Source organism: Enoplosus armatus, chromosome 23, assembly GCF_043641665.1.
Source record: "Enoplosus armatus isolate fEnoArm2 chromosome 23, fEnoArm2.hap1, whole genome shotgun sequence".
Classification (NCBI taxonomy): Eukaryota; Metazoa; Chordata; class Actinopteri; order Centrarchiformes; family Enoplosidae; genus Enoplosus; species Enoplosus armatus.
The window spans coordinates 5,632,041-5,658,902 of NC_092202.1; the positions used below are offsets into that span (position 1 = coordinate 5,632,041).

At 40.5% G+C, this 26,862-nt stretch overlaps 3 protein-coding genes and 1 long non-coding RNA gene across 4 annotated transcripts; 2 read left to right on the forward strand and 2 right to left on the reverse strand.

The window, feature by feature from the left end:
• The first annotated feature begins 2,079 nt into the window (after nucleotides 1-2,079).
• Nucleotides 2,080-9,058, forward strand: lrp10 (low density lipoprotein receptor-related protein 10). The gene is made up of 9 exons (XM_070929825.1): nucleotides 2,080-2,159; nucleotides 2,338-2,370; nucleotides 2,669-2,813; nucleotides 3,363-3,556; nucleotides 3,686-4,275; nucleotides 4,410-4,846; nucleotides 5,668-5,862; nucleotides 6,460-6,589; nucleotides 7,151-9,058. Exons 1-9 carry the CDS (start codon nucleotides 2,111-2,113, stop codon nucleotides 7,775-7,777), a joined length of 2,400 nt encoding a protein of 799 aa, XP_070785926.1. The 5' UTR covers nucleotides 2,080-2,110; the 3' UTR covers nucleotides 7,778-9,058.
• A 1,331-nt stretch (nucleotides 9,059-10,389) lies between these two features.
• On the forward strand, nucleotides 10,390-15,305 carry LOC139305866 (ciliated left-right organizer metallopeptidase). The gene is given in 15 exon segments (XM_070929820.1): nucleotides 10,390-10,762; nucleotides 10,874-10,967; nucleotides 11,148-11,199; nucleotides 11,287-11,436; nucleotides 12,056-12,181; nucleotides 12,263-12,347; nucleotides 12,942-13,105; nucleotides 13,107-13,141; nucleotides 13,143-13,348; nucleotides 13,433-13,502; nucleotides 13,605-13,701; nucleotides 14,000-14,107; nucleotides 14,218-14,349; nucleotides 14,660-14,769; nucleotides 14,854-15,305. Coding segments are annotated over 15 exon segments (1,998 nt in total). The 3' UTR covers nucleotides 15,050-15,305.
• On the reverse strand, nucleotides 15,126-20,557 carry LOC139305867 (ubiquitin carboxyl-terminal hydrolase 47-like). The gene is made up of 13 exons (XM_070929821.1): nucleotides 20,519-20,557; nucleotides 19,238-19,319; nucleotides 18,778-18,883; nucleotides 18,232-18,344; nucleotides 18,040-18,110; nucleotides 17,830-17,955; nucleotides 17,128-17,223; nucleotides 16,865-16,993; nucleotides 16,648-16,776; nucleotides 16,510-16,547; nucleotides 16,115-16,146; nucleotides 15,648-16,029; nucleotides 15,126-15,544 (listed from the first exon to the last, which is right to left on the reverse strand). The coding sequence occupies exons 2-13, from the start codon at nucleotides 19,299-19,301 to the stop codon at nucleotides 15,508-15,510; spliced, it is 1,323 nt and encodes a 440-aa protein (XP_070785922.1). The 5' UTR covers nucleotides 19,302-19,319; nucleotides 20,519-20,557; the 3' UTR covers nucleotides 15,126-15,507.
• A 4,513-nt stretch (nucleotides 20,558-25,070) lies between these two features.
• Nucleotides 25,071-26,240, reverse strand: LOC139306053 (uncharacterized). Its single transcript, XR_011599388.1, has 2 exons — nucleotides 26,059-26,240; nucleotides 25,071-25,630 (listed from the first exon to the last, which is right to left on the reverse strand). It is a non-coding gene; the product is annotated as an uncharacterized lncRNA (long non-coding RNA).
• Nucleotides 26,241-26,862: the final 622 nt, after the last annotated feature.

Sequence of the window (26,862 nt, forward strand, 5' to 3'; positions counted from 1 at the left end):
GAGAGAGAGAGAGAGAGAGAGACGGATTTTCCTCTGGGTCCTCCTCCAGATGTGCAGACGTCATTTTTTTTTCATGGCTGACAGCTGACCAGGTTTATCAATGCACCGACTAATGATCCAGAGACAGATATTAGCAGCAAATATTGAGTAAGTGTGCTTAATTACTTTCCACCACTGAGTGATTGTATGTCCTAAAACATGAAAGTAAAGAATTTAAATACTTTTTCTTCCAATGCTGAAATGTAGTGGAGTAAAAGTATAAAGTAGGATAAAATAAAAAATACTGCACTTAAAATAAATTAGCACAATACTTGAGTAAATGTACTTAGTTACTTAGTCTTTTTAAGGACCCTGGAGGTCCCTACCAAATCTCTGTGAATTAAAGCTGATGTTGGACATTTGTGCTAACCAACACTGCCACCTTGTGTTCACAAAGAAACATGTCAGCCTAACTCCTGTTAGACATCAGGCCTATAGGAATATATATGAATATATTAATTGACAGTATTGTGAATAATGCTCGGATTCAGTGTAAAACATTGTGAAGAAAAACATAATGTAAGACTTTATGAATGGAAGAAAGAACATTAAGCCCCGCCCCTCCTGTCATGAGCTAAAATATACGGAAGTGGTTCAGAACTTGTCAACAAGAAGGGCCGACTGACATGGTAACGTACTCGGCTCTTGTCCTTTTTTTTTAATCCTTTTATTATATTGTTGCCGCTTCTGACTTACATGTTGGTATTTCTTTGGATATTAAGACCCCCCTTGTCGTGCTCGCAAACCTTTTCTCGTGGTGTCGCCGTCTAAACGACGACAAAAGTGAGGATGTTAGCGTTAGCAGCTAGCTCGCCAGGAAGCTAGCTATTAAAGCGCTTGTGACTGAAGAAGGCGAGCAGCTGCTCCCTCCTTCTCCTTCAAACCGAAACTATCCCGCATCTCAGGACATTGTATAAACTTGTAGGGAATACAATTAGGTATTAATCTACCAGAACTCGAGACCCCAAATAGTATTACTTTAAGGGACTCATAGAAAGACTTTGAAACTATTTGTTTGGCGAGGATTTCATCTCCGAAGTGCTAGCATTTCTGGCGTCATTGTTGAGAAGATTATGGGAAGGAAGTCCGCTGTGTGTGTGTGTGTGTGAGAACACGGTGTTCAAGATCAAAATAATGTCAACTTCAAGAGACCAATGTATTGTTTTCCTGCCGGCTGTAAAACAATAATGGATTCATTATAGATGAAATCACTGCTCACCTTTTTTTAGGGCCAGAGCAACTGCTCCTGAGTGAAGTGCCTCCGTGTTTTACTCATCAATCTGATTTAAAAATGTTTTTTCAGTAGAAGCTCTTGAGCAGAAAAACGAAAGATTGGCTGAAACCTAGTGCCAGGCAAACAGGAAGTTTACAAAATGAAATAGGAGTCAAGGTCATTTATTCTAATTAAGATGGAAGAAGATAACGATCAATAAAGATCGTATAACTCTTACTTTGAGGTCTTACAGTTGAAATCAACAGCTGCAAACTAACAGGTATTTTCATTATTGGATAATCTGCCGATTCTTTGGACAAAATCTAGAACAAAATAGTAAATATTGCCTGTATTAAAGTATTTCTGTCACAAGTTTCCACACTTTAAGTTTATTTTTACAAACTGTTTTGTCAGAGCAATGTTTCAAAACCCAAATATATTTAGTATCGTAGAAGAATAAGAAACCAGCACATAATCACATTTGAAGTATTTTTTTGGAAAAAAAACAATGACTAATGTATTATTGATTTATTATCATGATACTCAGTTGGTTTTCTAGTGGTTGACTAATCGATTCAACTTCAGCCCTGCTCATAACTATTACATTTTGTGTTTTCTGTTTTGATGTGTGTTAGCCTGGCTTATTTGTTGTCAGAGTAGTAAAGAAATAACGTTATGAGGCTAAATGTTGCTGTTTTTTGGTTGACGCCTCTCATTCATCTTCTCTTCTTTCACTTTGCAGGTGAACTCTTACTGAACAAAACCTCCTAAAATGATGCTTCTCTAACGTTTTTTTAAACCCTTTTATGCCTTCAGTTATTTTTATAATTTATAACATTTTAGAGAAGCATTACCACAATGACAGTTACTTACAACCTCTGCACCCTCCTACTTTTCATCATAACAGGTGAGTGAGTACACATTCATCAGTGTGTTTGACTGTCTATCTCTCTAAGGTGCCTACTCTAAATGTTTATAAAGCAAAGGTCATGTTTGCACGTGTCGTACAACATTTACGATCTCTGTCGGCCATGGTGATAAAACACCGGCCTGACTCGTTTTGTTTTTGCTCGTTTCATCCACAGCATGCAGCTGTTTTGAGCCTGCCCTCTGTTCTGGTAAGGAGACAAACTAATCAGGACCTATCTCATGTTGTGACTGTGGATGTCATGAAAGGATTTTTCAATGTCATGTTCTGGTTACATACATATCTGTCCATAGTGATCATAACAGCAGATATCAGCCTGAGCAGATTATATTTAACAGTACTTTCAGCTGTAGTGTGATAACATTAAGCTAAATTGGGGAAATGACATTAAGGTTTAAGCAATAATCCCTCTCAGGTTCAACACTAACACTTTAAGCTTCAAAATCAGGAACTTAACCATTGCTCCTTTTTGTCTTGCTGTTTCTCAGCCCGCTGTGGACATTCCCTCCAAGTCTTAGACACTAAAGAGGGAGAGATCAGGAGTTCTTCTTACCACAGCTGGTCCTATGGCTTCGGCCCTACCTATGACTGCTGGGTCATTAAGGGGTCGGAAGAAGAACCTATCATTCTCAGGTAAATACACAGGGCCTTGTTTTTGAGTCTTGTACTCCCTACATGAAGATCAGAGATTGATTAATGTGTCCCTAATTATTTGATGCCCTCTGGGATACTAATACACTGAATTGAACTGAATCTAATGTAAATATTACAATGAGACGAGCTGTGCAAAGCATTGATTGTTTTTGCTACATAGATAATATTGGGGAACCTGATCTTGCCCGATTTATATTCTGAGGGTATATGAGCTGTTAATGGCTCAGGAGTGGGCCATATGGATAAAAACCAATTAAGAAAATATTTATGGATAAAATAATCAGACAGGAAGGTTTGTTTTTGGCAAATCCACTAAATGAAATACCTAACAGATCGAGAAACTTAATCACATTGATGCCAAAATCATACAAAAATCCAATATTGCTCCTTTGTAGCACCTAGAGATATTAAAGGGACCATAGTGTAAATTGTATGGCACAATTTCTGATTCAATTATATGTATATTATATTTATATTCATTTAAGTGAGGTTGTGTGCTCACTAATTTTACTCTAAATCTTTTCTCAGCTTTTCCCAGTTTTCAGCACGCTGTAAGAAGGAATGGGTGTCTATAAAATCGTCAGCCGGCGGTGAGCCGGTTGTCCTTTGCGGCTCCAAGTTACCGCAACCAATGGAGTTCCTTGGGGGAAATATTACATTGATGCACCACTTCCTCCCACATCTGTTCCCTGTGTCATCTTTTATCTTGAACTACGCCAGAGGTATGATAGCATCTTTTTCTTAAACATGTTTTCTTTAAACATTTGTGCTGCCCCCATCTATCGTGACAAGGAAAAATCTTAAATCCTGTCTTTTACATCTTTCATCCACTTCTTCTGCAACACCTCTAGACTCTGGTGAATGCCCAGAAACATCCTTTGAGTGCTTGGGGGGCCGCTGCCTTCCCCTCTCTTGGCGCTGTAATGGCCAGGTGGAGTGTCTCGATGAAGGTGGCGGCCTCGGCACAGATGAACATGGCTGTGGTGCAGAAGTGGACACCCTAGAACCCCCAAAATATGGCAGCACACCGAAAGAAGATGCCCAAGCAGAGATGTACACTGAGAAGAACCATGATAGGGACTCAGAGAAACGTATGGCTGTAGATAAGACACCTGAGAGGGATACCGATTCTGATCTGTGGGCGCTGCTGAAGGAGAGGGCGGTGGAGGAGGCCCAGGTGGATCGAGAGCAGCCTCAGACTCACAGGGAGATCGCTGTGACGCCCACTCCCATTGAGTGGCCCTGTGGAGGGCTTCTCCAGACCTTCTATGGGACCTTCTCCCCTCCAGCCGTCCGGGGCCCCGCGCTGTTCTGTGTCTGGACTCTGGACCCTCAGGACTCAAGGCCACTGAGACTGGACCTGCAGCAGCTGGTGTTGGGGTCCGGGGATAGACTCACTGTGTTCAACAAAGAGCAAGGCAAAGGAGATGTTATTAAAATTGTGAGTTTCTTTAACTAAGAAATTATTCAAACATTCATTGGATCCTACGCCTTTTTTTTTAAAAAGAAAATATTATAATAACAATTATGAAAGACCTTTTGGTAACTTGATGTTTCCCTCCTGCATTTTGACAGATCACCAGCGCCTCCAATTACAAATCAGTCCAAGTTGAATCCCATACTGGTCTGCTGTCGTTGACGTACAAAACTCTTCCTGGCTCAGAGGGGAGCGGCTTCAATGCTACGTTCCACGTCGGGACCTACTGCCCCCCATGGGAGGGCCGGTGTGGGGGAGCAGCGGGAGGTTGCTTTACCCAGGAGCAACGCTGCGACGGGAAATGGGACTGTCCTGAGACGGGGAAGGACGAGGTGGGTTGCCGGGGTTGCACTCCGAATCAGTTTGCCTGCGGAGTGGCAGGGCAGAGAGCGGTGGCATCCAGTCACTTTGCTGGCAGACCGGTGTGCTACCCCGTCACAGAGAGATGCAACTACCAGCTGTACTGCGCTGATGGTAGCGACGAGAGGGACTGCACCGTGTGCCAGCCGGGTACCTTTCATTGTGACAGCGACAGGTCAGTATGTGTGAGAGTTTCAGACTCTTTGGCTCAGAGAGGACATTTTTCTTCTCAGTGCAGTTGCGTTGATATTGATATTCAAAACTTATTCTTGACCTTGAAAGCAGCAGATGCCAAAACAGTCTCCCTTCAAGGTCCATTTAGTAGCTGTTCAGCTCCTATTGTTTTGTTTTGTTTTTATAGAGGTTGTGTTGCCAAAGGAGCTTGAATGGTTTGTGTCTTCATTGTGGTCAGGTTAGTTGAGTATCAGAGCTAGGTGTGTCTTGGTTATAAAGTGTGTGAGTCAGAGGGTGTGTGAAAGAAATATGACCATCTAACAAACTCTATGTAGTTGTGTTGCATTTCAGTAAAATGCACATTATCTTGGAGTGTAATGAATAAGCGCTGAGAATGAGCCTTATGTTTCCATTGTCAGTGTATTGTTGGATTCTGTAAACGTACTGCAAACTTTTATATTTTATATATAACACAAAAAGTAGAATGTAACTATGTAGCTTTAAAAACAACTAAAGGTACAATCTCAGCTCATGAGCCACAGCACTGCGTTGTTCAACAATATTTGAATAAAATCCATACTTAACTGTTGGATTCACTGCATGTATTGAATACAACATCTTGTTTCAAGTCTAACAATAGCTTATAAAATTATTCATAACATCTTTTCTAATGTATCTAATATTACTATTACAGTATCTAATCAGGTGCCATGGCTGGTTTACGATCATGTGGTGTTATTAGGGGTCATAACGCACCCCTCAGGATGCAACGTCATGTGAAACTGAAACTCTAACACAAATGGCCCATTGTCCCGTCTGCAGGTGTGTGTTTGAGAGCTGGCGCTGTGACGGCCAGGTAGACTGTAAGGACGGGACAGACGAGCTCGACTGCACCGTCATCCTGCCCCGCAAGGTCATCACCGCGGCAACAGTGGGAAGCCTTGTCTGTGGGCTTCTGCTGGTTATCGCCATGGGCTGCACCTGTAAACTGTACTCGCTCAGGACCAGGGAGTACAGGTAACAGTTTATACATTTTATCTTCAGTTCTGTAACCAAAGCATGTTTGCTTTCCGGACACTAGCTTTTTAGAATATCTCTTTGCTCCTTTGATGCAGCATAATAGGGATTTCTTCAGGGGTGATTCATGGCGATACCTCAGCCAGATTTTGTGCTAATAATCTGAGACAGTGAGTCACGAGTTTGTTTTCCTTACTATTAGCTTCAATTGTTGCCAGCACTACCAGACAGCACCTCTCAAACACATAGCAGAACTTCTCACAACACAGCCAGTACACTGTGTACTTTTTATGACAAGAGAAACAACAACTTCCATGTTGTTGTTGTTGTAAACTCAGCTTCCCACGTGCAATTTGTCTCAGCTAAAGTGGGTTATGTCATAATGTACTCTTCTACAAATGTAACTTTTAAATGATGTACAGCATCTTTTATGAAGTGGAAACAATAACTTTCATATAACAAAAACAAACACTGTGTGGTGTGAGTTGTTGGTGGTAATGTAAAGATAGATAAATATATCATAAAGGTCAGTATACTGTATACATCTGTCGAAAAGTGTGTGTGAGAATGCATCTTAAGGTGTCTGCTTTCTGGCAGCTTGTTTGCTCCAATCAGCCGCCAGGAAGCGGAGCTGATCCAGCAGCAGGCTCCTCCCTCCTACGGTCAGCTGATTGCCCAGGGCATCATCCCCCCAGTGGAGGACTTCCCCACAGAAAACCCCAATGAGGTGAGAGAAAAGAGCACCACAAGAAATAGATTTTTTTTTTTTTACCTACAGTGGGAATCAAACCCCTTACTTAAAGCCATGGTAATGCCAAACACCATCCCCCAGAGTTGTAAAGGACCATCGCAAATCATTTAAATGCTTTAAAGTTTGAAAGAAAGGAGTGTGTATAAAAACCCCATGTCTTATAAACTGAAAACGGGGCACTTTGACAATATATTCATTCATTGGAATGATCATCCCTCGGCTCTTCAGCCAGTAATCTATTGTAGCCTTTGTTTTATCTGTCTTTAAGTCATATGCTCCACTTTAGGAGCCTTATTACTCCCCAGCAGGCTGTGTAGGCCGAAGTAGGAAAAGTGTTAAGATAGAGTTAATGTGCTGTTACCATGCAGGTTCACACTAAGTGTTTTATTATTAGTTGGTGAGGACAGCGGAGGGATTAAGTGTCTAAAACAAAGCCAGCTCAAATGGTTTAATACCACTTTAGGATATTGAGCAAACGTGTTAGAAGGTATTTTAACTGATTTGCTCTCCGTTTCTCTACATCCTCCTCCTTGTCAGACCTCGTCTCTTTCTCTGAGGGGAATTCTCCAGCTCCTCCGTCAGGATGCCGCCAACTCCCCACACCGCAGACGCAGGCCCCGATTCGTCCGCCGGGCTGTTCGCCGCATGAGGAGGTGGGGTCTAATCCCCAGACCTCCCTCCAGGCCGAGTCAGGCGTCGAGCTCCAGCCAGCAGCAGTCATACGCCGCTCCTTCCGGTCAGGAACCAGCTCACTCCACTCCCACGAGCTCCTCGACGGCTGTGGAGGCGGTCAACCAGCCAGTGCCTCAGAAACTTGGCTTGTTGGCTCAGTCAGAGCAGCAGCAGCAGGAAGCACCACCTCCTCTACTGCCGTCTGTTGCTTCCCCACCTCCGCCTCCGTACGCTCCCCCAGCTCCTCCCTCAGCCTCTCGCACACCTCCCGTCGCCGTCCCCCCGAGCAGCCCATCTCTGGCCTCCATCTTCCACACGCTGGGCCTGAGTATCTCCCTCTTCAGAGCCTCGCCCTCCTCCTCCACCAACTCCATGCCCCTCTCTGCCTCCCCTTCTTTCTCCTCCTCCTCGTCCTCCTCAGATGACGAGGTGCTGCTTATCCCCCTGTCTGAAGACACCACTTCAGAGGATGACGTGCCCATGCTCACCTGAATGACTTCACCTCACCCACCCCTCACCCCGTCTTTATCTCCTTCACTCACTGATAATAACTGAAACCCAGTCTTTCCACATTTGTTTGAACTTAAGCACATGAGTGGCTGAGACTCACCCTCACTGTGCAAGTCTGGTGCCTTTTTTGAAATTGAGTTGGATTTGTTGACTTATGGAGTCAAGTATTTGACTTTTTTTTTTTTTCTTTTTAAAGACCTCCCTTGAGAAAAGTTTATGTTTTAGACGAAAAGCATGGATGTTTGAGAGTAAGATTATTGGATGTGCACTTAATTAATGCTAGGCTGCACAATGAAGGTAAACTTTTGCACAGAAGAATCTTCCCTATCCAGAAACTGAGGCAGGTTACTGTCAGATTGAATGATTTCTAGATGACATGATGGAAAATATTGTGTTTGTATGACTGCAACTGTGTGAATGCATTTGCATTTTAGTCTTACATAGACAGTGGAGTATGTTTGTAGATGTGGATTGTCTCCACATTCTTCTGCCACTTGCATCCAGTCTCGTGTTATATCACAGATGGTTATAAAAAAAAGTATAATTTCCCCTATTTAAGTGCCTTTTTGAGGAGTTTCCTGTAGATGGCTTGAGGAGATTTCGATGATTCCTGAGATACACACTGCACACCTAAACACACGGAGGCACATAGCACGCACCGACACATCAGTGGCTTTGCTATAACATGAAAAAAAAATGCATGTCTACTCTACAAGCTGGCAATAACTTTTTGGGACCCCTATTTTAGTGCACATTGATTGCAACAGTCCACACACACACACACACACACGTGTACCCTTCCCAAGTGAATGTATGTAATCTACAAAAGCAAATGTGCCAAAAGACAATCTCTTCGGTGCCTGATTTATGTGTTTGTGTGTAGTGTGCACAGGGTGATGTGGCGCCCTAGTGATGAAAGGGACCCTGAATTCACAAAATAACCTCAACTTGAATCTTCAACCCTTGAGGGGAATCGATCGTCATATTTTGACACAACAGACTTGTGGTGTGCCATTTTGTATTATGTTACATTTTATGGTGTTTTTATTTCAGTAAGTTACTTCTCTCTCTTTTTTCTTTTTCTCTTAAGTTGTTCTGTTTTGCTTTGTTGAATGTATTAGGGTCGACGTGGAGTAGCCAGAAGTTTTAAATTTGAAATGTAATGAGGTAAATAAGAGAGAAAGTGATTTCATGGTTTATTAGGGTCAACTTCACTGTATATAAGTAAAACATGTGGCTGAGATTAAACAATTTGCACTTTTAGGTGTTGGGTACTGTGTGTTTTTGTGTGTGTGTGTGTGTGGGTGGGGGGTTAGGTGTTTGCGATGTCGGGTGTCTTTTCTTCCAGTATTTTGTCATTTCATTGTGCTTTGTATTCAAAAGTCCTGTGGAGATTCACAGACTCCTGCGAGAGCCCCTCTGTGGTTGTTCTGGAAGTTCAGGTCCTCACTCTGGTGCGCTGGATAAAAAGGTGAAAACAGAACAAATGAAGCTGCGTTGAGGATTGAGACTACATGGAAGGACTGAGGTTGCATTTGCCCACCAGGTAATTATAATGAATACATTTGATTTAACTGATTATTGATTAATGCTGCAAGAAAGTGGATTGTTGAAGCTGAAATCTGCTCTGCATTTAACAGCCATTGGCCACAGTCCTTACAGCAGAGCTATTCTGACTGCGTTTTTGATATATTTTCATATTTTCTGCTTTGTGTGAGTCCAGCACATTAGATCCACCTTTTTAAAGTGACCTATAATTCGACGTTTGACTTGCGTACTGTGTACCATTTTGACTAATGCTTAACATTGCAAATGTGATGTACAATATGCTGTAAAATGAGTAAGCTAAACAGCCTGATGTCGCGTAGCTTTAGCATAGTAACTTGAACTCTTTCCATTTATGTGGTGGGGCGAATAAAAACATTTTTTTTTAAATGATCTGCATTTAGTGTTGAGTTGGGAAAAGTCATCTATAGCTGTTGCCAGGACATTATACTGAGGTCATGAGTCCAGGTTCCTCCTGATGCTCATATTTAATTTTATTCCATTAACTGTTCTGTTATATTTTTACATTAAGTTTTATTTGCCAACATGAAGGTCTAAATACTGCTGTGAAGCTTTCTCCAAACTACCTGGTGGGGAAACACTAAATACTTTATTTATTTATTTATGTGTTGGCATAAAAAAAGCAACATCTAGATATATTAAGCATTTGTTTTTTACTTGTAGAATATAATTCAGACAAAAGTACAGAGGAAGTGACCTCAGTGTCCTCAACATTTACTATTATCAATCCAAATAGGCTACTTTACAAAATAAAATACATGTATGAAGGAGCACAAAGGATAAAGGAGACTTTAATCGTGGAATAATCAATAAAAAGAGAACCTTTTAATGTGTCATTTGTCTGCAGCACCCCATCAACATTGGACATTAGTTTAAGTGTCACTGTCACACGGGTTAGTTTGATCCACCACAGCCGTGCGTCTCTTTGAATGAACGTATCCTGCAGCTCAGAAAAGCTCCTCAGACAAAATGTCCAACAACTGATCATCATTCTCGCTGTGACCCTGAAATAGGTTCCAGCTGTAATTATGGTTTTACCTCCATCCCAGAGACTCTGGGTGGGGATGCTGGCTGTAATGGTGGTGGAGCTCTCCGGAGCCCTGCAGAAGTGCATCTTTGATGAGGTTCAGGCCCAGACCAGGGTGGTCCGAGCTGCAGACAGCCCACCCAACGAGCTCAGACTCGGAGCCCAGGCCGGGCAGCAGACCAACCATTTAGGACTGATGGCGTCACCTCTGCGTGGCATGTCAGTGAAAGCCCCGCCCACTCCTACCTCTCCACAGCCAATCAGGATCCGGACCTGGATTCCAAGGGAGAGCAACAACCTATCAGAGACTGAGAAAGAGAGGCTGGCGGCAGCAGTGGAGGAAGCAGTGAGGATGGTGTCTTCTTTACTGTCAGGTGAAAAACAGACTCCCCCAACACACACACACACACACACACACACACACACACACACACACACACACACAGACTTACATGTGCTATCATGAACTGATGACCTTTCAATAGTGAACAGAGTACTGGGTCCGTTGCTGCTCAGCAGAGACGTCAACAAATACTGCAAGTTTCTCTGGAGGAATTCAAGTACTGCTAACTACAACAGGTGTGTATAGTGTGTGTGTGTGTGTGTGTGGTTCAAACACACTCTTTAACCAGATGTGCATCTGGTTTATCTTTAAAATGATCTCTTGTGTGTTTTTAGTTTCATGACTGTATATACATTTTCCCGTTAGTCCAGTTTATCCAAAGGAACTGAAATGTTTAGGATGTTTTCTTCCTTCAGGTGCGGTCGAGCCAACAACAACTACAGATCTGAGACCTGTCTGGATGTGACAGTAAGCATCAGTCTGAAGGATTTTGTTACGAATGAATTGCTCAATGAAATATGTTGAAGCGTTGTTTGCCATTCGTGTTATCAACAGATCCCAGACGATCATCTGGCTGGATGTGATGTTTACATGGAGGCTGATTTGCCCCGCAGGACTGAGCTCCGCCCTGAAGGTGCTGGACTCCCCGACACCGACTTCCTGCTGTACCTCCACGTGCAGGCCACTGACAAGTGTAGAGCCGAGGTAAAGACCCACTGAGATCTTTCATATTAAAACATATCTGAGGAGTGTTTTAAAGTAACTAGTTAAAGGTGGAAATTAATATAGCAGAAACAAACAAACAAAAGGCTAAAGTCATAAGATAACTGGCTTTACTGTGTTATGACCTTTTAGAATAATAAACCACTACTGTCTCTACTACTACTAACACTACTGCTCTCACTGCTTTGATTTTGTTTGCCCTCAAATCCCAGAGATCACCTGTCAAACAGTATTTATAACAGCATTATGACTTTTCTCCCTTTTACTTTCTTTGAGTTTCAGTTTCTCCTGGAGCACTGTGTGTGTTTGTCTGTTGCTGCTGTTTTTGTAAGCAAATTAAAGAAAAAAACAAAGATATGGCTGCATTAAAACATTGTCTGTACTTTGGAAAACATTTCCCGACATCAGATTATTACAACAGCGAATGTTGAAACTTTCATTCAGTGATACATATTTTTTATAATAAAATAAAATAAAATATGCTAGATTAATACGTCCACCTTCATTATTTTAGGATCAAAGTTTCTTCTGTTGCACTGGGATGAAAAGTATTTGCAGCTGTCCTCACACGACCCTCCTCCTCCTCTGTTCCCCCCCTCAGCCTCATGTGTTGGCCTACGCTGTCCACTGCCAGACGGACACCCGTGGAAGACCCGTGGCCGGGGTGGTGGTCATCTGCAGGGACAGACTGACAGGAGCCACATACAGCCACCAGGCTGCTATACAGGTACAATTAATAATATTAATAATAATAATACTTCAGACAGTTTCTAATTGTGTGTTGACGTGTTGCTCGTCTGTTTTCCAGACTGTGATCCATGAGCTGTTTCATGCACTTGGTTTCTCTAAAGATCTCTTCCACACCTGGAGAGACTGTTCGTCCACTTCTCAAGGTTTCTAAAGATATTTTGATATTTTATGTCACTTAAATACTAATAATAAATATGTGGTAAAACATCATTATATAATAGTGCGTAATTTCCTCATTTGTTTTGTTGTTTAGCGTAATTTAGCCAAATGTAAAATGGTGTGAATTGACAGTCAAATATTAAAAACAAGAAACGATTTCTTGCACTTACCCAACATTCATCCTTTAATCGCACTATTTTATTTTAATTTTACTTTTTTACTTTGATCATCAAGAGTCTTTATTTGCAAGAGTGGAAGTCCTTGAGGAGGAAACAAAAGCAAGGGAGACATAAAAGTTGCAGATAGAAAACAAGCAACACCATAAAAACCTAATTTAAGCTACACAAAACGAGCCATATAAATGAGTTAAAAGTGGTTGAATAACAATAATAATAATAGCCTAATAAACTATTTGAAACACAGTTACAATGTGCTTTACATGAGAAATTACAGATTAATAAATGAAAGACAGATGAGACATATTGGAAATGGAAAAACAAACTATATAATACATTCTATATAATGTCTTGACTTGAAAACGGTTCCTCTAATGTGTTTTTCTTTGAGTTGTGCTGCAGTGGCTGCTGACTGTTCTCCTCGAGGCAAAGTGACTCACTCTGATGGATCTGGACAGATGAGGATTTACACCCCTTCCGTTATCTCAGCCCTGCAGAAGCACCTGGGATCCGCTGACCCTGAGCTAGGGGGTCCGCTGGAGAACCTGGTACCGAGCAGCTCCAACTGAACCCATTTCCAGATATATCACATGCTCTCCTCACATTTTACACTTTCTTTCTTCAGGATGTACCTCCAGGCAGAGTGTCCTCGCACTGGGAGTCCCGGGTCCTGCAGGGCTCCATCATGGCGGCGGTGCTGGGGGACTCGTCCACAGTCCGGATCGACCCGGCCACCTTGGCTGCATTACAGGATACAGGCTGGTACACTGTCGACCTGAGCCGGGCACACAGTCTAGTCTGGGGAGATGGTGAGGGAAGATGAAAGTAGAAAGTAGACACACAAATGCTGCAGTTGTAAAACTGAATGATAAATGTGTGTGTGTTTTTTATAGGTGAAGGAGCCGTGTTCGGTTCCCTGTCAACCTGTCGGGACAAGTCCTCATCCTTTTTCTGCACTGGCAGGTAGATTTATAATTATATTATACATTTGTGGAATGTGGGTCATTTTTTTTCTTTTCCTGCTAAATTTCCAGCACTAATGTCTGCATTATTCCTTCTTCTCAGTGGATTTGGGTGTCATTATCTTCACCTCCACAAGGGGGAGTGCCAGACTGATGAATACCTGGAGGGATGCAGAGTGTATAAACCCCTCAGGAATGGAGTAAGTTTGATTTCCTCTCGTCATTTTCTTAAAAAATAATCTTCACCAAAACAATATCCCTCAGATTGTAGAATAAAGGAAATATTTTTAACTCATTTTGCATCGCCAGGGGTGTTTTTTTTTTTTTTTTTTTTTTTTTATCTCAAAATGTCCAAAAAGACACATTCTTCACATCTGGATTTTCCAATTCTGTGAAGTAGAAATATGGGGTCATTTCTATTTCTTGTGCCTTCAGTTGCAGTCTGTGGCATTTTATTGCCACTGCAGCACCACATGTTTTCCTCCTCTTGTCCTTCAGAGTGAATGTTGGAAAGAGGAAAATGGCAGACGGATTGGAGAAGAGGATTGGAGCGGTGAGATCTTTGGCTTTGACAGCCGTTGCTTCTTCTCCAGCCTGACCAGACAGGTGTGTGTGTGTGTGTGTGTGTGTGTGTGTGTGTGAATGCTTGTCACCAACTGTTTCCTTTGTTAAACATGAATTTCTTCTTTCTCCACCCGTCTCTCTTTTAGGACCAGAGTCAGTCTCTTTTGTCCAGCAGGTCTGTGGAGGGACGTTGTTACAGACACAGGTGTACTGGACCAAACCGGTACCAAGTCCAGGTGTCTAGCTCGGAGTGGGTGGACTGTCCAGCAGGGGGCACCATGCAGGTAACATGACATAACATACTACAGTATACATCAGTGGAGTTGTTGAGAGGTGCGTCTGAGATTTAAATATGTAATATATAATCAGGGCCAAGGTGTCTGCGTTTTGTTGTTACATGTGCAACATTTAGGAGGCTGCTCAATGAAAATATATTTGACACATAACTGTAAGCAGAGTGGTGCAAAGAAATATACGTTTACTCCACTATTCAGAATTAGTTTAGGTGTTTTAAAGTGCTGCGTACAGCACCAAACAGATCCCCAGTCATCATTTGAAATGTAATCATATGATCTATTCTGTCTTTGCTGTTAGGTAAAAGGATACCAGGGTTCAGTTTCCTGTCCTGACCGGAGGTTATGTGTCTATGCTGACATTACTCCTCCCTCAGACGACGTCAGTACATTTCCTGCTTCTATCACAAGGTGAGTATGACTTCAAACAAGCACCCTCTTGCTTTATAGTAACCTGGAACTCATACTAACTTTACTTCATTGCTTTTTGGTCAGTGATCCCCATGAGACTTTAGCTTCAGCCCAGAACGGGACCTGGTCCGGCCTCAGACCTCTTCCAGACCTCACTGTAGTCACAGCGCTCGGCATCGCTGCTGGGTGTCTCCTGGCTGCAGTCCTGGTGTCTTACCGGAAATGTTGCCCCTGCAGGGTCAGGATCCACACTGCCCCAGAGGATCACACTGATGTGTAGCAAACACTGCCTTTAGAGTATAAACCTTCAGTGCTGACAGACTCCAAGAAACTGTGGTTTTGACGGCTTGTTTTTTCCTCAGGATAAATTATCATTTTAATATTCATTTATTAATTTTTTATTGAATATGAACATTATTTGCTGTGGGCCTTACTCAGCTGGCCAAACATAATGATACTACGTGATACTGAAATAGCATAATGAGAAAACATGGCAAAACTTGATTGTGTCTCTTAATCATTCACATGGTTCAATAAACGGCATACACAAATTAAGAAGCAAACGATTAATAACATAAACAGCTATTATTGTTCATGATCACCTTACTGTTTGACATGTCTGAACCCATCTTCTCTCTCGATCAGGGTTTTTTCAGAGTTGTTAGTACAACAGGAAGTATCACAATTAACGCACAACCAAGAACGATGAGGGCAATCAAAAGAGGATTCTTCCTGATGTTAGTTGAACTCTTGCAGAGTTGTGGACAATTCCCATCTGTTGGGAAAATAAGACAGAAATGATTTTTTTCTCAGACAAACACTTGAACTTAAATGCGTTAAAAAAAAAAAAAAAAAAAGGGATCAAAAGAGGTTTGTACCCTTTTTCATCACCTTCCTCTTTTTTGCTCCTTTGTGTCCTCTCCTCTGGCGTTGTGCGGCTGTCCAGGTGTTTACTGGAGTAGCTCGTGTTTTGGTTTTGATGGAGGAGAGCTTCTTCTTCTATTACGTTCCTGTTCAAGGTTGAAACATTCATTTCACGTATTTCATCACGCTCCTCTCCCCGAACCTGATGGCTGAGTGCCTCTTTCTTCCTCTCTTTTCTCGTCTGTCCTCGACTCTCTTGATTTTGTCTGATTTCTTTATAATCTGCGTCCCTTTCTTTGAATGTTCTTTTATGTTCCAGTCTGTATTGCCTCTGTTCCTCCAGATGATGGATTTCACCCTGTCGTTCTTTCACCTTGTCTCTCAGACTCCCTGAGGCTTTAGAGCAGAGAGGGGAAGTTATGTATTGATTTATTATCTGTTAATATCACAATGATTTCTGGATGTAGTCTGGTGATCTTACCTCTGTACACGAGCAGATATGCAGTGCTGGAACTGTTGAAAAATACATTTGAATTATTCATGGAACAGCAAAAAGTTGAGAACATACAGTAAACATTTCCAGATAGAAAATAAGATATCATTCAGACCTTGGAAACAGTAGTTGACAAAACAATCTCACTACAAGGTCCATTTAACACTCGATCACATGATCTTCTCAGCAACTTGAAGAGATGTCCTTAAAGTGCTCAAAAAAAAAGGGAAAATTGAACTTCCACTATTCCATGAAATCTGGGCAAACTCTGCCAGCCGATAAAGATTGTGTGATAAGATCGAAAGCTCCGGCACAGCTACTAAACGGACCGTGTGGTAAGATTGTTTTGTCAGACTTGATAAAGTGGAATTAATGGAACGTACTTGTAAGTCCCGCTTTTTGCAAATGGCTGTTCTTTAACCTGCACCATTCAGCAAAAACAAGAACATTCAACAAATGTCGATTTAATATTTGCATTTTTGAAGGTTTTGAATACGCAGATGTGTTAAATGAATTCTCACCTTTTTGACGTGAGCGTCGTCAAACTCATACCAGGTTTGGTCCTCATTGGACAGGACGGTGGCTGTGTAATGTCCACCTCTTAGACTGCCCATGTGATTCACCATCCCGTACAGTTTGTACGTCTTGTTCTACAGGCAAGAACACAGAAATTATTTTAAAATGAAAGGACCATCATTCAGATATGAATCACGTATAAAAAAAAATAAGTTTCCTTGCCTTTATTTGTAACGCATGTGGCACGTCCACGTAGCAGTTTGACTTGACATGTGACATGGTGTCGTAGTCAAAGTCAAATCTCTTGAGGAGCAGAGTCAAAATCTGAGGAGATTTCACCATCTCACATCCCTGAATAACACAAGAAACATCATTCAACACTACAGGTTTTGATTAACAGTGTTGTAAACAAACAATACAAATGTATACAAAGAGTTCATTAGATTCCACTACAACATTTGGTCATTTGGTGTTTGAAAACTCACGCTGGTCGCCTCTGTTTTCTTTTTACATTCGTTGCAATACACCATGTTGTCTCCTCTGAATGACTTTGTCTGGAAAATACTTTCAAGGCCTCTTTGCTGTAAAAACACAAATGGTGTGATAATTTCTGTTAAAGTATAATTGACATTGTTGATCTGTGACCAGGCAAATATTGACAACCATCTTTCATCTGCTCCCCAAAAGCTGAACATTATCTGTAGAAGCTCCTTTAATTATCTATTTTGTGATTGTTGACTTGTGATATGTTCATTTATATTATGTTATTTTTTATAATATTATATTATTTGTTGAAAGTTACTGATGGACTAACTGCTTTACTCTTGTGGAATTTATATGTATGATCACTAGATGAATTACTGTGTTGATATTATTTGACTGAGACTTGCAATGCAACTACTCTGACAGGTAGTCTATACTTTTATGAATCCAACTTCCTATTTATCATACCAATTAATTGGTGCCAATAAGGCACCAGGCACAAGGGTTTATAAGCTGTAATTAATGCCTTTTACTGCTAATACTAATGCTTTATATATCAGTTATAAGTCATTAATAAGAACAGCATTTGGGCACGCAAAAAACAAACAATATACAAGCATTATGTAAATAAACCCTTTTGAAAGTGAGAAAATAAATAGGGAAATTTAACAAAACATGAAATAACACTAATAATGGCTGTTTACCACACAGAGGGTTGTATCATGGGCGTCTTTCAGTGACAGTGGAAGAGTCCAGAATGGATTTGTCTCTTCATTGATGCTGTGGCCTTTGGAGCACTTTGTTGTGTATCTCAGCTCTCCTAGGAAAACCTTGAGATAGAAATTTCACTTATAGCACGCAGCTTTCTGATTTGTTGACCAGTAAGCTGTAGTATAGATTTCACAAGTGCTCACCTCAGAGGCCCGTGGGCTGATCTTACGTAGAATCAACTCCAGGCATTCAGCCGCGTCCCGTTGTTCATTCACTGCGGAATGATTTGTCAGATTTAATGCAGTAACTTCACCACTGCGTTTCAGAGAAGCTGCCACGTGACTTTCCGTCCTGTTGCTCTTTAATGTTTTTCCATTGATCACTGGCCAACTTACCATTTTTAATGTCCAAACTCCTCGTGAGGTTTTCTGTTCCACATGTTCTTTGTTCCAGTTTTTCAAAGATGTTTCTCAGCTCTTGATTTGTGACCTGTGATTTTGGATGCAACCTTTAGGAAGAGGGTCGTTTATTAGAGAGTGTTTACCTCATGTTTTAACATCATCACTGATGAACCACTTGATTCTGTGATTGCAGTATTTGGTGTCTGAGGTGAGAACAGTCCCATAACGAGGGCTAAATATAAGGTTACAAGCTTTGGATTCTACCAGCACATGAATGTTTGTTAATGTTATTGAACTGGAAAAGCCTGTAACCTCATGTGCGGCACCTTAAATTAGAGAAGCTCATGTTAGCTTCGTGGTTCACCTGAAAACTTCTAAAACATATTAGTATATTCCCAAACCAAAGATTAGAATACTTTTGATTTTCTTTTTCCTTTTAGATGGATTGTCTCCGCACCCAACAGCACCTCTTACTGGATACACCCAGATGTCTCACTCTATAAAAGCAATGTTTTGCAGATGAAAGCAGCTGTTTCAAACCTGTCGTGGATCTCTGTGGTCGTGAAGAGAACTTGCAGGACACTGTTGAGGTAACACGTGGCGCCCTGATTATACAGGCCATGATGAAGTTTCTGTGGCTGAGTCACTTAAAAGAAAGACAAACACAGTGTCATGACACCGTCTCCATTCACTTATAGATATCAGAGTTAGACAGAATGTACAAAAAACAGGAGACCACTGCCACCAGTATTATTGATATTTTAAAATGCTTGTAAATGAAATAATTATACATATCCTGACAAGCTATGTACAGTAAGTTTATTGTGTCTTTGCATCGACACTCGTTGTATTAAATATCCATCAATCTAACTATTTTCTTTACACTTTATTCAGGATGGACTCTGCTGTACATTGTGGATCATCTTTTACTTTTATTTTTGCTTTCTATCCACCAAGTTGCCTGAAATCCTCTTTTGTACTTCACCTGCATCTTTATTACCTTTTTGTTTCTTCCTCTCTGCTGCCCTTCCGTCTTCCAGAGATCGTTTTCCAGAGTTCTTCATCTTTCCTCTTGAATCTCCCTAAAGACAAAAAGTTATCATATCTCAGTTTATAAAGGCGGACAACATTTCAGGTTTTTATGTCATAATCTGAGTTTCTGACACACACCAACAGTGTGTGTATGTTAGTGCCAACCTTTTTTTCCCCCCAAACTCAACACATTTCTTTTTCCCTGAGACGCTGTAGCTCCTTGTCTTTGAAGTTTGAATGCATGACCAGGCTAATGTAATGAATTTGTATGCATGTTGGCATAAAAAAAGGAGATAACATTAACAGACCACGCCCACATCCACCAATCAATATGACACTTCAGATTTTGGTTGATACCAAAATTCCATCAACAGGATTTTGAGGTACAAGTTTTATTTTGAGTTTTATTGGCATTTGGTCTGGGTCAAAATGCTTTGGGAGACCCATTCCCAAACAGGGCCTGAAGATATCTACTAAGATTTATGATGAGTGGCAAAATGGTCAATGAGTTATGGCCAATTTCCTGCTAAGCCCAGCTATTGGCGAGGTTTTGTTGGTTGATGGCGGCCATGTTTTTCAACCGATCTTGCTCATTTATGAATTGTGTATCTCGATCCCGCAATGCAAAAGCAGATGTCAAATTACTGTTTTTCAGATTTTTCCATCGAACTTGGTGGTCCCAGAAAGTGGCCTTTCCAAATGTGCATTTATGAACGTTGATTACAGCGCCACCATCTGGCCGATTGCAGTCATATTTCATGTGAAGCATTTGCACATCATTTCCAGTTACTGGGCCAAGTTTCATGTCTCCAGCTCGTTCCAGAGCCGCGGCATGAGACGACTAATATATAATAAATAATAAACACAATCAATATTGTTGTTGCAACAGCAAAATCTCGCAAGTTATTCTCATTACTGTGTCATTCATAAAACAATCTGAAACGTGGAAGAGTAATGCTTTCAATAACTTATCGACAACTCATTTATTAAGCACTTCTCCGAAACTTATTAAACTTCACAAAGTTGGAGGCTGTGTTGCGTTCAAGATGTTTTGGTACTTCGTTCCCCTTTAAAGCAGACGTGTCTGCGACGCTTCCGTGAATGACGGATTACAGTAATTAATAAAAACACATCAAATATCCGCACAGATTCAAAACAAATCGCTGCTTGGAATAACTTTAAAACGGCACGAGTAAGGATCCTACTTTATTTGTAAACCGAGATTAGAGAGAAGTCTGGTAATACTTACTGTCGGCTGGCCATCACCTAATGGAGGCAGTGAGGTGTAGAGGAGGTGGTGGCTCCCTCCCAAAGTCTCACACTCTTATTAACGACAGCCTTCCTCACGTCACACAGGCGACATGAAGACAGACCAGTTGTGTTTGTCGGAGCCGCTGCAGCAGCATTACATCTAGATTTCACAACTAAAGAAAACTGATTTAACTAACATTTCTAATAATTAAAACCTCCTGAAGTAAACTATGACATTATTATTGCAGTTACACATACGTTAAAAATGTCTGACCAATGTTTCGATCTCGAACTTTATTGCATCTTCAGCTAAATTGGATGCCTGTTTCAGTCGCTTATAAGATGTTTTATTGTTTGTTTTTTTTATCTTACATTTATTTATTTTTGGTTACACTGTGTTAATCTGCACTGTCCCTGTTGCGTGGCGACGAAGTGCGGTCTTCGTCGCACTTTTCACGCACTTGTTTTTTTCATTCCTGTATTCAATGTGTTTTTTTTTCTTCCAGTCACTGGTTGGATATCAAAACCACTTCCTTGATCTTGTTTTTGTTACCTGCTGACAGAATGCAGTCTAACAACATGCAGCTTGCGTTTTGATGAGCAACGAGTGAGAAAAACAGAGACAATACATCTTGGATAGGTTTCAAGCGCCAGTGATATATATTGACAGACACATTCAATCATGATGACTCGCTTGGCACGCTCTGGTGTCACATATGCGCAAACATTTGATCTATAATCGTTCCAATGAAGAGTAAAAGGTTTAAGTTCAGGGATGTACATTTACTGCATCTATATTTGTCAGGCTTTGTAGTCAAATCGAAAACTCAGTCATGCTTGTCATTGATTTGGACATTCTTTCTATTTCCAGTGTAAATATAAAATGTAATAAATACATAAATTAAGTAGTCACTCCTATAAACGCGTGAACATGATTTCAGTTCAGATTCAGGGGATCTCGGTCAGCTTTTCAGCCTTAAGTGACAAACACATTTTAAACACTGCAGATGACCCGTCAAACATAAAATGCTGAGAAATGTATTATTCATTTTAGGACATGTCTCCGCTGAGTGCGTCAGCGTGGTGATCTGGTGTTTCACTATTTTAACAAATGACATTCACAGTATGTTTGGCTCAGAAAAGTAAAAGAATGAGGTCATGCTACATGGCCCCCCCCACACCCCGCATTAATCACCAGAATGCAGTACAATTACTTTATCGTACTTCAATCAGGATATTATGATCACTTCTTTGTTCCTGTTCTTTTTCTACCTGTTGACAGAATGTAGTCGAACAACATTCATCTATACAAGCAGTTTCTCCTGCCGATCAAATCACACCAGAAAAACCTTTTGTTTTTGAGGTCATAATATATTATTGGTCTAAATGTGGCGGTGTAGTTTAGGGGATCTGTGGGATTTTTCTTCTGCGTCTGGTCCACATCAGATGCCTCCGTGTGTGGATGATGGACATGTGTCGGGTCCCATCGTGTAACAGCAGGGATGATTCCTCCAGCTGCTCGGTCCTGAAGACCAACCGGTCCTCTTATTTATCGTGTTTACGTGTGTTGTTGTGATCAGCGAGCTGCTGCGTAAAGAGATAAATAAATCCGCATTAAATTCATTTGATTTTACTGATAAAAACCTGTCTGTTTGTTTGTTTTTTTATAATGAAATCTGCCTCTGGATCTCCATGAAAGTACATATAATATATTTTTTATAAAGTATAATAGCCTTTTTTTTTTTTTTTAATGACAAGTATGAATGAAAAGTATCCGTGAATCGGAATAACAACCACTTTCTTCATAAGTCGTAGCGCTGAACTTGTAGCCCCTCATTCATTACTGATGAACCATTACCTGCTTTACTTATAGTTATGGGACTAATCATCACCTAATCATTCATTAACATAGTTTCTCCAGTCTGTTCTCCAGTAACTCATCATTATCTCCTGTCTGTTCATCAGGAACTCATTAACGATTCATTAATTATCAGGTCATTTGTGATTCGTTCCTCTCTGCTTCCACTCACAATGTTGTGTACTAGATTGTAAAATGCAACCAAATACATGTTTTGTTGTTTTTACGATTTGCGTCACGTGGGGTAATTGTGAATCACGTGACTTCAAGCAAATAAAAAGCCGCCATAGCCCTGGTGTTTCGTCTGAGTGAGAGAAGTCTTACAAGATCAGCAGCACAATGACAGCACAACAGGTGAAGTGTTATGACCCTGAAGACACGACACTCACATTTGTGGATGGAGATGATGATTTAAACTGTGAGTAACCAAATGTCACATTAACGAGCGTTAATAAGATATTTTGCACATACTTTTAAGTATGCAGTTTTGAGTTATATCTTATAAAACTCCGCATCTCTTCTTGTTCCTGTGTGTCTCATAGTTGAATCAAACGACTACAAGTCTCTCAGAGCAAAGATGTCCTGTGGTCATGCCGTCACTCCGATGTCCCTCACCGTCTGGTGTCGCAGGTTGCTGGACCAGGTAGGCTGAAATTCAAAGACGTTTTAGTGACTAAAACTCACTGACAAAATGCAGAGTATAGAAACGTGATAGTAAAAGACAGACAGTGATCAGCGAGAAACAAACAAAAACGATATATCTGAGGATGCAAGTTGAAATTGACGTTTTTCTCACTGTTTTCTTTGATTTTCTTTTTGATGACTAAGGGTAAGTGCAAATTTGTGTGCAAAACTGGCTGTGATGTTGAGTGGCCCTATGAGGAGGTTTGTAAAATGGCTCTTCTAACCAACGAAGAGAGGGCGTACTTCGAAAAGCAACTGTTCAGTAACGCTGCCCAGGACTGCTTGGATGTCAAATTAGTAAGTATCTCAATTGCACTATTCACAAACTGTTCTTAAAAACAAATGTTGTGCACAAGGGTGCATTAAAAAAAACCCATCTCATTCTGTGTAATTTCACTTAACAGTGTCCTGGTTGCACTTCTCGCGTGCTGAGAAGTGATACCAACAATCTGAGCGTCCAGTGCACAGTGTGCACAGCTGACAAAAAAAGGAAATATGTATTCTGCTGGCAGTGTTTGAGGGAATGGGAAGGTCAGTCTCCACGTTCAGACCGCTGTGATAACGACGGCTGCACCAGTCAGCAAGAAACACTGAGTGCCTAGACACAATGTCAACATTGTGATCTCATGAAATACAAACACACATCTGCTTTTCTTTTCTATTTTATTTAGATTGTTGTTCATAATGCCAATCATCAACTTTCAATAAGGGTTAGAGCCTGAAATCTTGTCTGTACGTAAAACTCTACTTTATTCTGTTCTTCATGAGAATCATTTTGCTTCAGTCCACCCCATATATAACAAAAACATGTTTGTTTTCCTGTACAATAAAAATAAATAAACAATACAATACATACAATTGGTTTGAATCAATTATTTCTATTGTAGCAGTGATGCGGAGCTCTGAGGCTGCAGTGAGCCCTTATAGGTTCCTAGCAATACCACAAGATAAAAATACTTGTTAGCTAAATGGACTTTAAGTATCAAAAGTAAAAGTATTCATTATGCACAATGGCCCTTTCATTGTTATATTATCATATATAATAGTGTATATATATATAATAACAATGCATCACATTTTATAAACTGATCAAATGTAAAATCTGTATCTGAAAAGCAATCAGATCACTTAAATGCAGTGAAGTAGAAGTATAAAGTAGCTGGAAATGGAAGTAGTACCTAGAAATTGTACTAAGTGCAGTACTTTCACCACTGACAAATTATAAATAGTGGAGAGGAGAGGGTTTAATTCCTTGCAACACCGCTGGTTTGAGATGTATAATAATACTTTAAAATACCTCAGATAGAGAGGTGAGTGTGTACAGCAGCAACTGCAGTACTGTATTTTTATGCAAGTGCTGAATACTGCAGACATTCAATACTGTATTACTTGCAGTACTTACAGTATACAATATGTCCAATGTGAATATATATATATATTTTTGTTGAAAATGCATTACAGTATACACACTAGACATTTTTCTGTGGCTACATGCCCTGGACAGTGTTTTCCATGTTTTGATGTAGTGTGTAATGACTGCTCAGAAGTGTTTACATACTGACTGGCTGTGTGTATGATCGGAGGTAGTCAGATGTTTTGTGAATGTAGTTTGGTGCTTATGGCTTTGAGAAAAGGAAATGTGTCTCAGCAACTGTGAAAAAGTGTAATATCTAAATTTAGCTGGCGCGTCGCTTTCAAGGTGTTGATTAATTATGACATACGGAACACTAGATGGAGAGTCCTTAGTTCTGCCTGTAGGATTACTATTATTATTGTTATTATTATTATTACAGCAGGTAGGAACCAAAAACAGCAAGGTGGACAGCTGGAAACTAAACTGACAATGTGAGGCAGTTACAACAAAGCTGGGTCAAATGTGAGCGGGGTTGGTTGGCCCATGTATATTTTATTGGTGTATTTTGAGAGATTAAAACTATTTTGAAAGATTAAAAACAATGTTTATATTGTGTATATATATATATAGACAGAGAAATTGAAGGAGTCAGAGTAGAAGTACAAAAGAAAGTAGTTTATTTTCTGTAACGAAACTTACAAACATGACAAAGTTCTCAAACTGTGGGGGAGGACAGGACCAGGACAGGTCGTGCCACACAAATAGAAATCAATATAACAAAAAATAAAAGGAATACAGAGGTGGCACCAACCAATAATCCTAGTGTCTCTAAACAGAGGTTAACTACGTGTATGAAAAGTATAAAGGGTACCCCAACGCACCTACCGTCCTCAACCTCCCACCACATACTTTATTCTGTGATTCTTACAACAGCTCAGGCAGACTACTAGCAGAGGAAAGTGAGAGAGAGTGAACTCTGAAAGATAACTGACATGTCTTTATTTGTTTATGTGTTGAGGTGAGCTGGTTTTGAACACCGATGTTGTTGGTCTCATTGTAGTTTTGTTGAGAGCCTGTGCGGTGTTTTCTTCATCAGATGCCTCCGGGCAGTTTCAGCACCGTGTGAATGGTAGACATGTGCCGGATCCCGTAGGACACCAGAGTGCTCTGTTCCTCCAGTGGCTTGTTTCCGAAGATAATCCGCACGCCGCCATCTTAAAGCAGATGCAAATATTGTAAGCATTTCATAACAGCCACAAGGTAGAAAAAGTGTCAAAAGGCTCTGTGAAATCATGTTGAAACATCACTTTTAAACGAGGGTCAGTCGATATAGAAACCGGTAAGATGCAGACATCTTATCTAATCTTATTCATTTAAAACCTTTAATGAAATTGACCCAGAAGCACTTTCAATTTACAAATGTACAAATTAATGAACTTCAAATGGCAGTGATGAATGGTGATGTTTTCTGTTTTGAGTGCAGGGAAACATTTTTGGCTCAGTGTTGGCATTAAACATAAATAATGCGCTTCAGAATCGCCCAATGTGAACGTAATTTCTAGTTAGATGTCCTGCTAACAGACAAGCAAATAGGACCAAAACCAATCTCCCAAAAGAGGTAAGAAAGAGTCATTCCACATACCTATCTTCAGTTCTCTAGTAATTTTCTGTTCTAATTGTAGTACAGTCATCTTCTTCAGCTGCTCTTCATTGCTGCACAGAGAGACGATCCTTTCCTCTCCTTTGGGTGGAGTTACTTTCAGCTGGATACTCATTTTGCAGCTACGGCTGTACAGTGAGGATCTATGGAGTGCTCTCAGTGCCACAGTGGTTATGGGTAAAATGTGAGTCTTACCCACCCAATCAAAAGTTAAGAAAAACATTTTTTTTGATCAGCCAATAGAATAATAGCACAAAAAATACCAGTACTGCTTCTAACTTCTGATTGGATTGGCAGCCTATAGCCCGCCTCCAAAGTCGCCCACTGCCCACCCCCTCTTCTCTTGGGTGTCTCTTGGAAAAGGAGGAGGAGGAGGAGTGTTGCTATGACAACTATGAACTCTGATGGCTCAGAGATAAAAATAAATAAATAAATCACACACTCAAATGCATAACCTACTCTAACTCGTGTATGTTGATTTTACTTTACTTTATTCTGGTCACTGCACTGTTGTTATTTATCTTATCTTATTTCTATTTTTATTCTTATTCTTATTTTAGCTTTTATATTCTACTTATTTGTTATCAAAACAATAGCACCTTCAGACCACAGCAAATTCCTTGTAATGTATGTTACTTGGCAATAAACAGTTTCTGATTCTGATTCTGATTTCTTTATTTTCATTGAGTTTGCTGAATAAAATAACACTGGGAGGCTCTCAAACCAAAAGTACTGACAACCTGTTTGGATTGACATTTTGTTGTTTTACCAGTTCTTCTTAAGAGC